The sequence below is a fragment of the Carassius auratus genome, chromosome 34, assembly GCF_003368295.1.
Source record: "Carassius auratus strain Wakin chromosome 34, ASM336829v1, whole genome shotgun sequence".
NCBI classification, from domain to species: domain Eukaryota; kingdom Metazoa; phylum Chordata; class Actinopteri; order Cypriniformes; family Cyprinidae; genus Carassius; species Carassius auratus.
The window spans coordinates 21,319,715-21,332,902 of record NC_039276.1 but is presented as its reverse complement, the minus strand read 5'-3'; the positions used below and the strand labels follow the sequence as shown (position 1 = coordinate 21,332,902).

Below are 13,188 nucleotides of genomic sequence, written 5' to 3'. Positions count from 1 at the left end.
GGAAAATCTCCTTTTTTCCTTGATACTGAAGAATTTTCAATAACGCAGTGCAACTGAACTCGTAAGAGAGAACTCGTATAAAACTAATTTTAGCAGTTTCAAATCATTAGAGGGGTCATAGAACATTATTTGTGTATTTTGTGTAATATAATGTGTTTATGTGGTGTAAGGTTTAAAAAACGTACTTGGTTCCGAACGTAACCTCGGTTCCCTGAGATACGGAATGAGTACTGCGTATGGGGGAAAATCTCCTTTTTTCCTCGATACTGAAGCCTTTTCAATAACGCAGTGCAACTGCACTGCAATTGGTCTGTAAACTTTTTTAAACCAATGACAGCGTTGAGTAGCTACGCAAGCCTGTGGCGATGCAGCGCGCCAAAGCCCGCTAAAATTGGTGGGGCGAATGGCTATATAAGCAGTAGAGACACCACTAGACCAGGCCCATGAAGAGGCCATCCCTCTAGTAGAGTGGGCTCTTACTCCTATGGGGAACTCAAGGCCCATAGAGGAGTAACATAGAGCGATAGCTTCAACTATCCAACGCGAGAGGCGTTGCTTTGAGACCGAAGACCCCTTGGTGCGGCCACCAAAGCAGACAAAAAGCTGGTCAGATTGCCTGAACGGCTGTGACCGCTCAATTTTTATCCTCAAAGCCTTCAGTGGGCAGAGTAAATCCAGCTCTTGCTCACCTGACAACGGAGCAGTTCTCTGAATGGCATCAAGAGCACTTTAGGGATGTAGCTATGCCTGGGTTTTAAAATGACCTTTGAGTCATTGGGCCCAAACTCAAGACATGCAGGGCTCACCGAGAGGGCCTGCAAATCGCCAGCATGCTTGACCGATGCTAGAGCAAGTAGCAGAGCGGTTTTGAGCGTTAGACCTTCGAGTGTGGAAGGGGTGAGACCATTGTCTAGACGCTCTTGGAGAAATGACAGTATCGGAGATACGTCACACTCAACAGGTTCTTCGTTTTGTGCTTAGCACCAGTCAACGAAGACTGACCATTTCTGGTCTGCCCTCGCACAGAGCACCCCAACCCAGGTTGGACGCATCTGTTGAGAGCACCGTCCTTCTGGAAACCGCCTGTAGGGGTACTCCACGTCTGAACCAAACAGGGTTCATCCAAGGCTCCAGGGCTGCTAGACAGGCCTGGTTGACCTTGATGCGAAAGCGGCCATGCCGCCAAGCATGAGGCGGGACCCGGAGTTTCAGCCAGTATTGCAGGGGCCGCATTCGTAGGAGGCCGAGCTGTAAAACTGGGGAGGCAGAAGCCATCAGCCCTAGCATCCTCTGAAAGAACTTCAGAGGGAAACAGGCTTTGTTCCTGACGGAGGCCATGAGCTGCTGAAGTACCAGGGCGCGCTCTGGTGATATAACCACCCTCATATTGACTGAGTCGAAAACTGCTCCCAGGAATGTAATACGTTGGCTGGGGAGCAGTGAGCTCTTGGCGAAATTGACCCTGAGTCCTAGGCACTCTAAGTGGCTCAGGAGCATGGATCCGTTGTGGTCTAGATCAGTTCGTGACTGGGCTAGAATGAGCCAGTCGTCGAGATAGTTCAGAATGCGGATTCCCATCTGTCTCAGAGGGGGAAGCGCCTCGTTCATGCACTTCTTGAAAGTGCGGGGAACTAGAGACAGCCCAAAGGGAAGGACTGTATATTGGTAAGCCACACCCTCGAACGCGAATCTCAAGAATCGTCTTGAGTTTGAATTTAGAGGGCGTCGGGTCCAGCACAATCCTTTGCCCAGTGCCCTGACATCTAGGCAGTTTAGCGTGCCTAGTGGGGTGAGCTGGGTACTGCTCCTTATGGGGTCGCCGCCTGGGGGGTAGAAGGGACAGGTTTGCTCTGGTGCTGAGTCGGTGCAGTCCTGGGGCGACTCGGGGCAGAGGTGGAGCGCTTGGGCAGGAAGTGTCGCATGGCCTGGGACGACTTCTGTGCTGCTGAAGCGCTCTGTAAACCCTTCTACGGCTGGCCCAAAGAGACAAGATGGAGAGACTAGGGCATCGAGAAAGGCCACTTTGCCTCTCTCCTTAATCTCTGTTAGGTTGAGACAGAGGTGGCGCTCCAGCGCAACCAGGTTGGCCATGGATCGTCCGATGGCCTGGCCCGTGGCTTTCATGGATGTGCAGGGCCAAATCTGTTGTGCTGCGGAGGTCACGAAAAGCAGGTTCAGGTCTAGGGCTAGACTCATCCAGGGAACGGAGAAGCTTTGCCTGAAACACTTGCAATATGGCCATGGTGTGTAGTTCTGAAGTGGCTTGGCCCACAGAAGGGGGGCAGAGGTGAGCAGCCATGGCCTCGTCCAATTGCTCATAGCCCTTCTCCTGAGCGCCGTCTACTGAGCTGAGAGCTGCAGAGGAAGTGTGTAGACAGGCCGAGTAGGGGGCGCGCCACGAATTTTCAGCTCATCATGAACCTCAGGGAAGATGGGTCAGAACACTGGCAGGGGGCCTGGCGGCGTCCTGGCAGGTACCACTCGTCCAGCCTGCTGTGTGTCGGCTCTTCAGGGGGGGCCCACTCCAGATGGAGTTCCTCAACAGCCTTGGAGAGGATAGGAGAAGCTCGGCATCCATCCCAGCTCTGGCGCCTGGTGTTTCATTAAAGAAAGTGTTCCGGGAGCGCAGAGAGGCGAGACTCATGCTCTCACAAAAGCAGCATGAGGTCTCAGTGAGTACAGCCTCAGCGTGGGGTTTACCCAGGCAGAAAACACACTCACCATGGCCGTCATCATCATGCAGAGGGGCTCTGCATGTGCCACAGCTGTGGCGCGGCATGGCCGTCGCCGTTAAAACGGCGTTAGAAACGCTCTTTTAGAGCGGTGAAAACCGCTGGAAAAAGCTCTTTTGTGATCGCCGGATGGCGGCAGGAGATCGCTGAGAAGCGGCCGGAAGCGGGAAGCGGGTAGCCCGAGATCGGCGCTAAGAGCGGCTGTCTGCGAGAATGCCGGCACTGCAGGGCTCAGCTGGTCCGCTGCGGTGCCTCTTCGACGGCAAGCTCGTTCCAGGCGAAGGCGTTCAGCAAAGATCCAGCGAAGTGAAGTCGTCGCTGAAGGAATGAGATCTGATTTCTTCTGGCGATTGCATTCTTATATAGCCATTTGCCCCGCCCATTTTGGCGGGCTTTGGTGCTGCATCGCCACAGGCTCGCGCAGCTACGCAGTGCTGTCATTGGTTTAAAAAAGTTTACAGGTTAAACCAATGGCAGTGCAGTTGCACTGCGTTATTGAAAAGGCTTCAATATCGAGGAAAAAAGGAGCTTTTCCCCCAGACGCAGTATGAGAAAAGTATCGAAAGGGAACACATTATTTTCCACATACTGTACATTATTGTTTCTCCTCTATGCCCCGCCTTTCTGAAACGCAGCGATTTTGACAAAGCTCATCATTCTGAAAAGCGAGGTATGCTCTGATTGCTAATTTATCAATCAGGAGTCATGAAGTCGTGGCCTAGTGGTTAGAGAGTATATGACTTCTAACCCTAAGGTTGTGGGTTTGAGTCTTGGGCTGGCAATACAACGACTTTGCCTTTGAGCAAGTCACCAAACCCCCAACTGCTCCCTGGGCAGCGCAGCATAAATGGCTGCCCACTGCTCCGTGTGTGTGTGTTCACTGCTGTGTATGTGCACTTTGGATGGGTTAAATGCAGAGAACGAATTCTGAGTATGGGTCACCATACTTGGCTGTATGTCATGTCAGTTTGTTGTGATTGACAGAATTCCTCAGTGTGTTATGGAAATGTTACAAAACAAAAACCCATCACAAATGAGGCATTGGTTGCATCCAGTGGGGACATAATTGCTCATTGTAATGAGTTATACTGTGTTTTTATGTATGTATATTTTAACCATAAAACCATGCATTTGTGATCAGAGAAATAACAAAAAAAAACAGGAAACAGTCCTAGTCCTCCGTAAAATGTGCTGCACATGTCTGAATATTTCGGTCGAAATGTTTTGGAACAGTGTTTTAAATACAACTTAACCACTGATTTCTAGATGTGTCCTCTTTTGGAAGGCCAAACAAAGTAGTTTTGCTTTCACAACGAAACACACAGCGTCTCCACGGCATGGCGGCAGTGGCAACAATACTACAGCGAGAATCAAAGTTATGCCTTCTTTATTTGCAAGAACATTTGGGAGGCGTAATGCAAATCTTCCCACACAGTGACATAGACGTGGGGGCGTGTTAAAATTTGCTGTTTTAGGAGGGCGTGGTTGACTCTTTTATAAAGAATATGTCTTGAATTTGAAACTTTAGTCTTTGCAATTTTACAGATCTTCTTTATGCACCAAGAGCTTGTAACACTCCAAAGAGAAAGGAAAAATTTAAATCGCATCATATGACCCCTTTAAGTATGAGGCATTCAAATTCTACTGTGGATGGACAGATAGTGACTGTATTAGGCATTTGATGGCTGATTTATCTCAAATTTTACAAGATTAACACAAGTCCCATCACATCAGCATCAGTTTATAACAGATTATATCATATCTGGACGCACTGTAGCTGGATGTACCATCAACACCAGAGCCAAATGAGGAAGGCCCAGTGTCAACCATCATTCATTTTCAAAATGTGTGAGTAAATAACAACAGAATGACATGCTCAAAACATCACACACATTTCACACTCACCTGATACAAATGCAATTTTTTCTCTCAACACAAGAAGGACATCAGCTGCTTTAATTCCTTCACTTCTGAAAGACCCTGTGAATCAAAGAAGAAAAGTGAGATTATTTTCATTTGTAGTCTCATTATCACTCATTGCATTTCAATGTTAAACAGGAAATACACACAAAGTCCACATAGCTACGTCATTAAGGTTTCACAATTTATTTGTTGTTATTTATTTGTTATTTTTTTATTATTTATATAAAAATCACTTCATATTAATTGACTTTCTAATAAAGTAATACATTGAAGGATAACCATTAGTGGTCTCCCAGTAGTTTGCATCATGGACGGTTTAGAATTATGTTATTAGTAAAATGGAAGAAATTATTTTTTTGTCTTGCATTACATGATTAAATCATTGCCAATTGAGTGCTGCCTTTTTCTTTCTTTTTTTTTTTTTTTTTTGTGAATTGGAATGTGTGCACAGGATTGTGGGTGATTGGAGAACACCAAGGATATGCTTGATGCAGCCTTCAAAGCAGGCAATGAAGAACGCAAAATGAACGCTGCCTTACAAGGATCCTTCTGACTGAGACAACCTACGTTATGTGGCCCTAATAGGATACTGCCTTTTGATTGAGAAGCAACCAAAACTGCATTAAGTATGTATAGCTCTGATTCTGAATGTTGATTGGTCAATTAAGTGTTCCAGCCATGCAAAAATACTAAATATAGTAACAGCTATGTTGTGAAACAGCTGTTAAACAGCCTGTTAAATATAAAGCCATTATAAAATATACAACAAACAGTGGTCTTTTTTCCCTCTAAGGGGATTCTAAGGGATTTTATCATGACCCTCACCACCTCCTCTCAGTCTGTACTTTTTAATCTTACTATCATAAAGCAGTCCTCAGAGAGAGAGATGATAAGATTCATCATAAACACTCCATAAACACTGGATGAAGCCATCTGAAGTGAGATGTCTCCTCAGTACTGTACTCCTTTCTATTTTACAGGAGTGGATCAATGCTGCTGATTCTTTGCATTAAAGACACACAAGCGACTCTGCTAATGAATGACTGCATTACAGAGGTTCAGAGAGTAACATGATAATACAAGAGTTGCTTCAGCTTTTAAAACCATTGCAGCATCCCAGCTTCAAAACATACATAACCAAGATATGCTGTTTCTTCAACAGGGAGTGGCAGTAAAATACTATAGGAAGATTATTAACTGATATTGACTAATTTCCACACAGTTCTCTGCACAATACCATGTTATGACCTCAGAACAATTCCACCATAGTGCATGGTTTCAAACTTATACATTTTGATGTTTGCATAACATATCCAGCTCGATATATGGCTTTTCTGACATAGTAAACTTGCTCTGTAGCTCACCTGGTACAGCACTGCACAATGTGGAGCACTTGGGTATGAATCACAATAAAAGAGTTTAAAGACATGTTTAAGGGCAGGACTAATATACATGGACAAAAAGCCACAACACTCGAGTTATTACATAATGCTCTCTTTAACATATCTTTCTTGGCTCATTATTTGATCAAATAAATTGAAAGGTAAATCCAAATTTTAAACGTAAGGTGTGGAAAACTGCATTGAAATTGCAAAATAATTTTTTCATGCACATGACTTTATACATTACTTTAACACTACTATACTTTAGAACATGGCCCCTGATTGTGGAAAATGCTTGTTAAATCAGGTGGGAGTCATTAGAAAAGACATCTGTACTCTCTGTACCTCCAATAACAGGATGAGTGGTGTTTGAGAGGTGGGATGAAAGAGTAAATTAGAAAATAAGGAGAAACACCGGAGGCACAGAGTGAGGGATGGACTGAGAAATGAGGAACAATAATTGGGCAGAAATTTAATGGCTTGGATTACAGAAAGACAGCTCAGGCTGCTCTATCTCCAGTCCCATTAATATGAGAGGCAACATCAGCTGCGCTCAGCTCACACAAACACCTGCATTAGTTCTTAAACTGTCTGTCCAGCTTGAAGGCGACTGGAGAATTGATGAAGGGCATAGGGGAAGTGCACTGTACCCCTCGCCCTCAGAGCAAGACATTGATATTTTCACAGCGCCTCAGTAATATGAACGTTTCGAGGAGCATCAATAATCTCTTGTGCATGTTTCTCACCTTGTTCCGTGGTGTTGATGAAGCTTAATGAACACCCTTAAACCGTATTCATCTTCTGCTCTATATAGTGTGTGCAGGTCCAACATAAATTAAGCCCATAAGTTAAAATCCACAACATGTTTTTGTAGTAAATTGTCCATTATCACAAAAATAACTAGGACCTGACTTTAATTTTGATCATCTTTACAGAAATAAGCTCTTAAAAAGGAAGTAGGATTTTAAAAGCACAAACACGCTGCTTGTATTTTGCATCAATTATTTAGTAAAGATGTGCTATTTGAGCTTTACATTTGCCTAAATTGTCCTTTTGAGTTTTGGGATACCTTTTAAAGTATACTGACATAATTTCAGTGGCTGGATTTTTCTCTGTGTAAGCAGAACTTTGTAATATGATCACACCATTAGCATAGAAATATGATGCAACTCTGTATATTGCTTTGGTTATACTTTTTAAATACTATATGTTCAACCTTTATGTGGTGATTGAAATTATGTCAATAAAGCTTAACGTAATCTTTAATTACACATGGAAATTCATATTAGTGAATCATTGTCCCCCGTGTGCCTGCATGGCATTTTATGTGTATTTTAGCATGTTCTCTAGACCATGTCACACTGAAACCCATTTCAAAGTTTTACCTCTCAACCACATTATCCATTGCATTCAAGAAATTCACAAACAGTTGATGAATAGTTTCAAACAAATCTTGGTAAAAAATGGCTTAAAAAACAAAATTTGTTTGCAAATCTGACAGCACTGTAACATGACACAAGCCAGTTCAGCATCTCAAGCATCACATCTTTGCCAAGGAGCTGGGAATAAGTGTTTCAGTGCATCACCCATACTGTACAAATCACTTTTTCTCAACAACAAATACAACTATCCAACAAATATTTGAGTTGGGTTGTCTTTTCTGTAGCTCTTCCTGACATCAATGGAAATAAACACTTCTTCATTCCCTTTTCACTTTAGTCTCTAGTACACTGAAAAGTAAACCGAATGCATAATTAAATTAGTTGAAAATGTGCTCAGAGAAGTTTAATACAGGACCCTACTGCATGTAACAGCTCAGACCCTGCAGAGAAGTTTGAAGACTTCATTATATAAAAAGCAAATCAAGTGAATGTGACATCATCTGGCTTTGTGTCTTGAATAGGGCCTAATTTTCAGCTATTTAACAGACTGCATAGTTTGATCCTTTGTTAAGAGACAGCTGGCAAGTGCTGAATGAATGTTAGCAGGCTGCATCAAGCATTCACTGTCATCAGTGTTTTCAGCATGTATCGTGAAGAAAGAGCATTTCTTTAGGGCCGTCTACAGAACTGAAGGCAACACAAACAAATGAGCTCTCTGTCACAGTTTTATGATCAACTTTATGAACAGACTGCAGCTCTGAAGGATTTTAATGACACTGAAAAATAATATGGACAAGAAACCATTTGCTAATAAATTTGAGAATTAATTACAAAGAAATGGCATTGGATTATGTTGAAGTAGACAGACAAATACACTAGTATTTTAGTGTAAAATGTACTCTGATAATCTTTGTTTTATATACAAATTTTGTTTATAATGTACCTGATGTACACTGTATTGTGTACATGTATTGTTGAGAAGATACGGGATGTTGGGTGGCTGTGTGTTTTTGTTTTAAGCTTTGGATCTTGTCTGTGTTCAGTAAATCTGTGCACTTGCGGCATGTATGAATTATAGCAGTGTAAGAAGATCTAGTGCGCAATGACCAAACCGTCTTGAGATTTGTCCTCACTGAAATCTAGGTATTTGTTACTATGAGATAATGAGTCAACAATGACAGCAAACTTCTCATAAATACTAAAATAAAACAGTAGTAACACAGAAATCTTCCCGGACCCTGTCTCTGTTGTCAAGGACACCGTAACCCCCAGCAACACATCCACAAAGAAACCAGGTCAAACTCATCCCATCAAAAGAAGCTTTGGCCTGCTTTCTCCAGCGTGACTCTAGTACAGCTGAAACATTCGTTACAAGACAGACCAGAATTACAACACACACATATTTAAACACTGATCTTCAGAGCAATCTTAGCATACAGCTTAATTTTAAATTATATTAAAGAATAAACTTATTTCGATGATTTGTTGACTAACATACTAAAGGACTTGACTATTATTTTGACTATATTGTGTTATTCAATGTTGCATTTAGTCATTGATTTAAAACATCATTACAAATGTGTAAGTAAAAAAAAAAAAAACACTTCTATGTTTTAATATTTTCAACATTTGGCAGGACACACACACTCTAAGCACCATATGCATGTCAGCAACAGTTAGCACACCATCTCACATTCAACATTTAGCCTTCTATTACAAACATTATATCTTGTTTTTCTCTTGGACAATTTTCTAACTAAAACCTCATGACATTCCCTCACCCTTCACATGCAAAAACACAGAAAAGTCCATGAAGTATTGATAGAGAATGCATGTCACACTGCTAATTAGAAGCTGAGAAGGGAATCAATGTGCCACCAGGACTGCCAATATGACCCGCAGCGACCAAACCCCACTAATGTCACTGAAAAAGACCCCACAATGAACCCAATACACCAGCATTACACATATTATACATGCAGAATGTCAAACCACACATCACATCCACATGAATAAACTAACTAAACCATCCAATACACTATATGCATTTACTTGTCTATTATGTTTGCATAGTTTACACCCTTTTTGATTTTAGATACTATTTTAATAAAAGTAAATTGCTGTTTTTGTCATAGTAAAGTCTTCGCAAAAAACAAATGAATGACTAAATCAAATAAATAAATAAAGCCTGACTGCTTTGATAGCTTTAATAGAGACCATGACATCTGTAAATCTACTTTTTGATGGTTTAAAAATTGCTCAAGTTTTCAATGCATTTTAGGTCCCACTGTGTATACTGACACACACACACACACACACACACACACACACACACACACACACAAACACACACACACACACACACACACAAATATATACTGTATATATAGTATATATACTCTCAGCACCAACTAAATACAATCTAACTAAATACAACAGAGAACAGAGACAGGGCACACATGTCCAAACACAGAGAAGAGAGCAGATAAACAAGTGTATGTGAGCTGTGTAAATACCTGTCTTTCTGCTGAAGAGAGAGGCAGACGGCATGCCACATCTGTATCTCCATACATATATGTGACACCACCAGCATACACACATACAGTATATGCACAAACCATCTGTCTCTCTCTGACATCATCATTCATAATCGGTCTCTCTGATAGGTGCGTAATTAACACGGACCAATCAGGAGCTCAAAACATATTGAGTGTACAAAGATTATGGCTGGAAGATATGGAGCCAAAAGAGTATCAATAAAGATAAATGCACACACTACATTCACATATGCACACATAGGATTCATACATGCACACACATGATTCATAAATACACACACAGGATACACAAATGCGCACACAATTCACAAATGCACACACAAAATGTAAAAAGCACAGAAGATTCACAAATGCTTACAAAATTCAGAAATGCACACAAAATTCAGAAATGCACACACAATTCAGAAATGCAAACAACATTTACAAATGCACTCAAGATTCACAAATGCACAGGACAAGATTCAGAAATGTATTTCTGATGCACACACACATATATCTTGATTTACAAACTGCTTGCGGTCTGTGAACTTCACTGCATTTGTGTGTGAATTTTGAGACTCCTCTGACTTGGCTCCACACACAAATGCCTTTTTTTAAACAGGGAATGATCTGCAACCAATCAGATATCTCCCTTGTTTGAGCCAATCACAAGAATGCACCCCACGTGGGGGATTGTTTACTTGTAAGCCAATCAGCGAACGACTCACTTTCCTCAGCGAACAACTCACTTTCCTCAATCAGCGAACGACTCACTTTCCTCACGCAGCGAATGACTCACTTTCCTCATGCAGCGAACGACTCCCTTTCCTCACGAGTCACGCAGCGAGCGACTCACTTTCCTCAGCGAACGATTCACTTTCCTCACCCAGTGAAGTTGAGCGAACGATTCCCTTTCCTCACGCAGCGGCAACTCACTTTGCGCAGCCGGAGAGTCACTTTCCTCTCTCAGCGGACCACTGACTCTCTCTTCATGTAGGGACCGAATATTATAATTAAAGTGACTTCTATATTGCATCCAAAATAATATTTAGATATACTTAAAATATTCAAAAAGGTGTAATTTTTTTTTACTTGATAAAATGAAATAATTGCCTATTGCAAATGTATGAATCCATGGTTAACTTTTTTTCTGCAGTCACAGTCTGGGCTATATGTATTGAGACATTTTTAAATTTATATTTTGTAAAAAATAATAAAAAATAAACCTGAATTGTAATCTAAACATCTGTATTTCCATACAATTTCATAAATAGGCTGTGTGAAAGTGTTCATGTGATTGGCTTATAAGTAAACAACCATGTGGAGTGCGTTCTTGTGATTGGCTAAAAGAAGGGAGACATCTGATTGGTTGCTGATCATTCCATGCATTTGTGTGTCAAGCCAAGTCAGAGGAGTCTCAAAATTCACACACAAATGCAGTGAAGTTCACAGACCGCAAGCAGTTTGTAAATCAAGATATATGTGTGTGTGCATCAGAAATACATTTCTGAATCTTGTTCTGTGCATTTGTGAATCTTGAGTGCATTTGTAAATGTTGTTTGCATTTCTGAATTATGTGTGTATTTCTGAATTCTGTGTGCATTTCTGAATTTTGTATGCATTTGTGAATCTTCTGTGCTTTTTAAATTTTGTGTGTGCATTTGTAAATTTTGTGCACATTTGTGTATCCTGTGTGTGTATTTATGAATCATGTGTGTGCATGTATGAATCCTGTGTGTGCATATGTGAATGTAGTGTGTGCATTTATCTTTATTGAGACTCTTTTGGTTCCATAGGAAGAAGGCTATGAAACTGTGTGTGTGTGTGTGTGTGTGTGTGTGTGTGCGTGTGTGTGTGTGTGTGTGTGTGTGTGTGTGTGTGTGTGTGTGCGTGCGTGTCTGTGTGTGTGTGCGTGTGTTTGTGTGTGTGTGCATGTGTGCATGTGTGTGTTGTATGAAGTCTGACCCAGGTCTATGACATAACAGCACATGGAGAGAAATTGATAATCAATCTGTGACTCGGATTACAACAGAGCGTGCATCTATAAACAGATAAACACAAAAAGACACTCGAACATACTTACACTACTGTGTGGAGATATTTAAGTACAGCACGGTGCAGGTCTTACACACATTTCGAAAATTTTAAAGATGCTGATTCATAATAAATAATCAAATTATGTACTTTATACTCTAAAAGAAGTGTGCTTAACTGAATTGAATGTGCACTTGCAGTGTACTATGTAGTGACTATGTTTCTTAAAATCCATACACTGTTCACTTTTAAATATGTCAAACTTAAACATTTTACTTTAATAATCTCCAAATTAAGCATTTTACTTTAAAATACATTTCAAATAATTGTTTTAATAATCCTTTGTCATGTTTTAAAGAAGTATAATAAGTGGTACCATTTGAATTGTAGTTAATGGTAATATATTTTTAAAAAGTGCTAAGCTGCAACATAATTAATACAAATGTGCAATTACAAATATATTGAAATACTTGACATACAAATTGCCAAACGGTTGCACACTTTACATTTACAAGACATTAGAAGTAATTATGAATTACATATAAAGATGTGCTTAAGTAAGTCATATTTAAGTGGGTCAAAAATCACTCTGAAATGCAGCTAAATGGATTTTTACTTAATCACATTAACATGTAATTGAGCGTCCAAAAACACTCCATTTCATTCGCACTTCAGTATATTCTTTTAAAATGTAGTATTTCCATACATACTTTATTTCATTTGTAATTTAATTTATTCATTTATTTTTGTACATTAAAGTGTACTATTTTACAAGGGTGTGAAATGTGTCTAAATAAATAAATAAATAAAGTTAAATAAACTAAATAAATAAATACACTTCTCACACAAAGTTTCTCAGTTGATGCCTGATAAATTGAAGTATTATAAGCTTGTACACAGGTTGAATTTTTAAAGTTGTATATAAGATGATAGTGTACATATAAATCTCTAGCCAAGCGTTAAACATGTACACGTACAGAAACCTATGAATATTAATGTTACCATATTGGAATACTAATGAGATCACAAAAGATAATTTAATACAGTTGAATAATTTATGCACACCACATTGAGTTCCTCATTACAGGCACATTAAATTTCAGTTAAACAAAGCTACATTAACTCCTGTATATCTACTAACAGCACTAATAGGTGTGTGTTTGTTTGTAAATGCACTCATCATAATGCAGATAAAATT

General features: G+C 40.3%; 1 protein-coding gene across 3 annotated transcripts in view; it reads right to left on the bottom strand.

Annotated features, from left to right (window-relative positions):
• Positions 1-13,188, bottom strand: part of kalrna (kalirin RhoGEF kinase a) — a 197,368-nt gene that overhangs the window by 121,655 nt on the left and 62,525 nt on the right. For all 3 annotated transcript variants that reach the window (XM_026218614.1, XM_026218612.1, XM_026218613.1), the window contains exon 2: positions 4,638-4,712. In XM_026218614.1, coding sequence (XP_026074399.1) covers positions 4,638-4,712 — 75 coding nt within the window. The remainder of the gene's footprint in view (positions 1-4,637; positions 4,713-13,188) is intronic.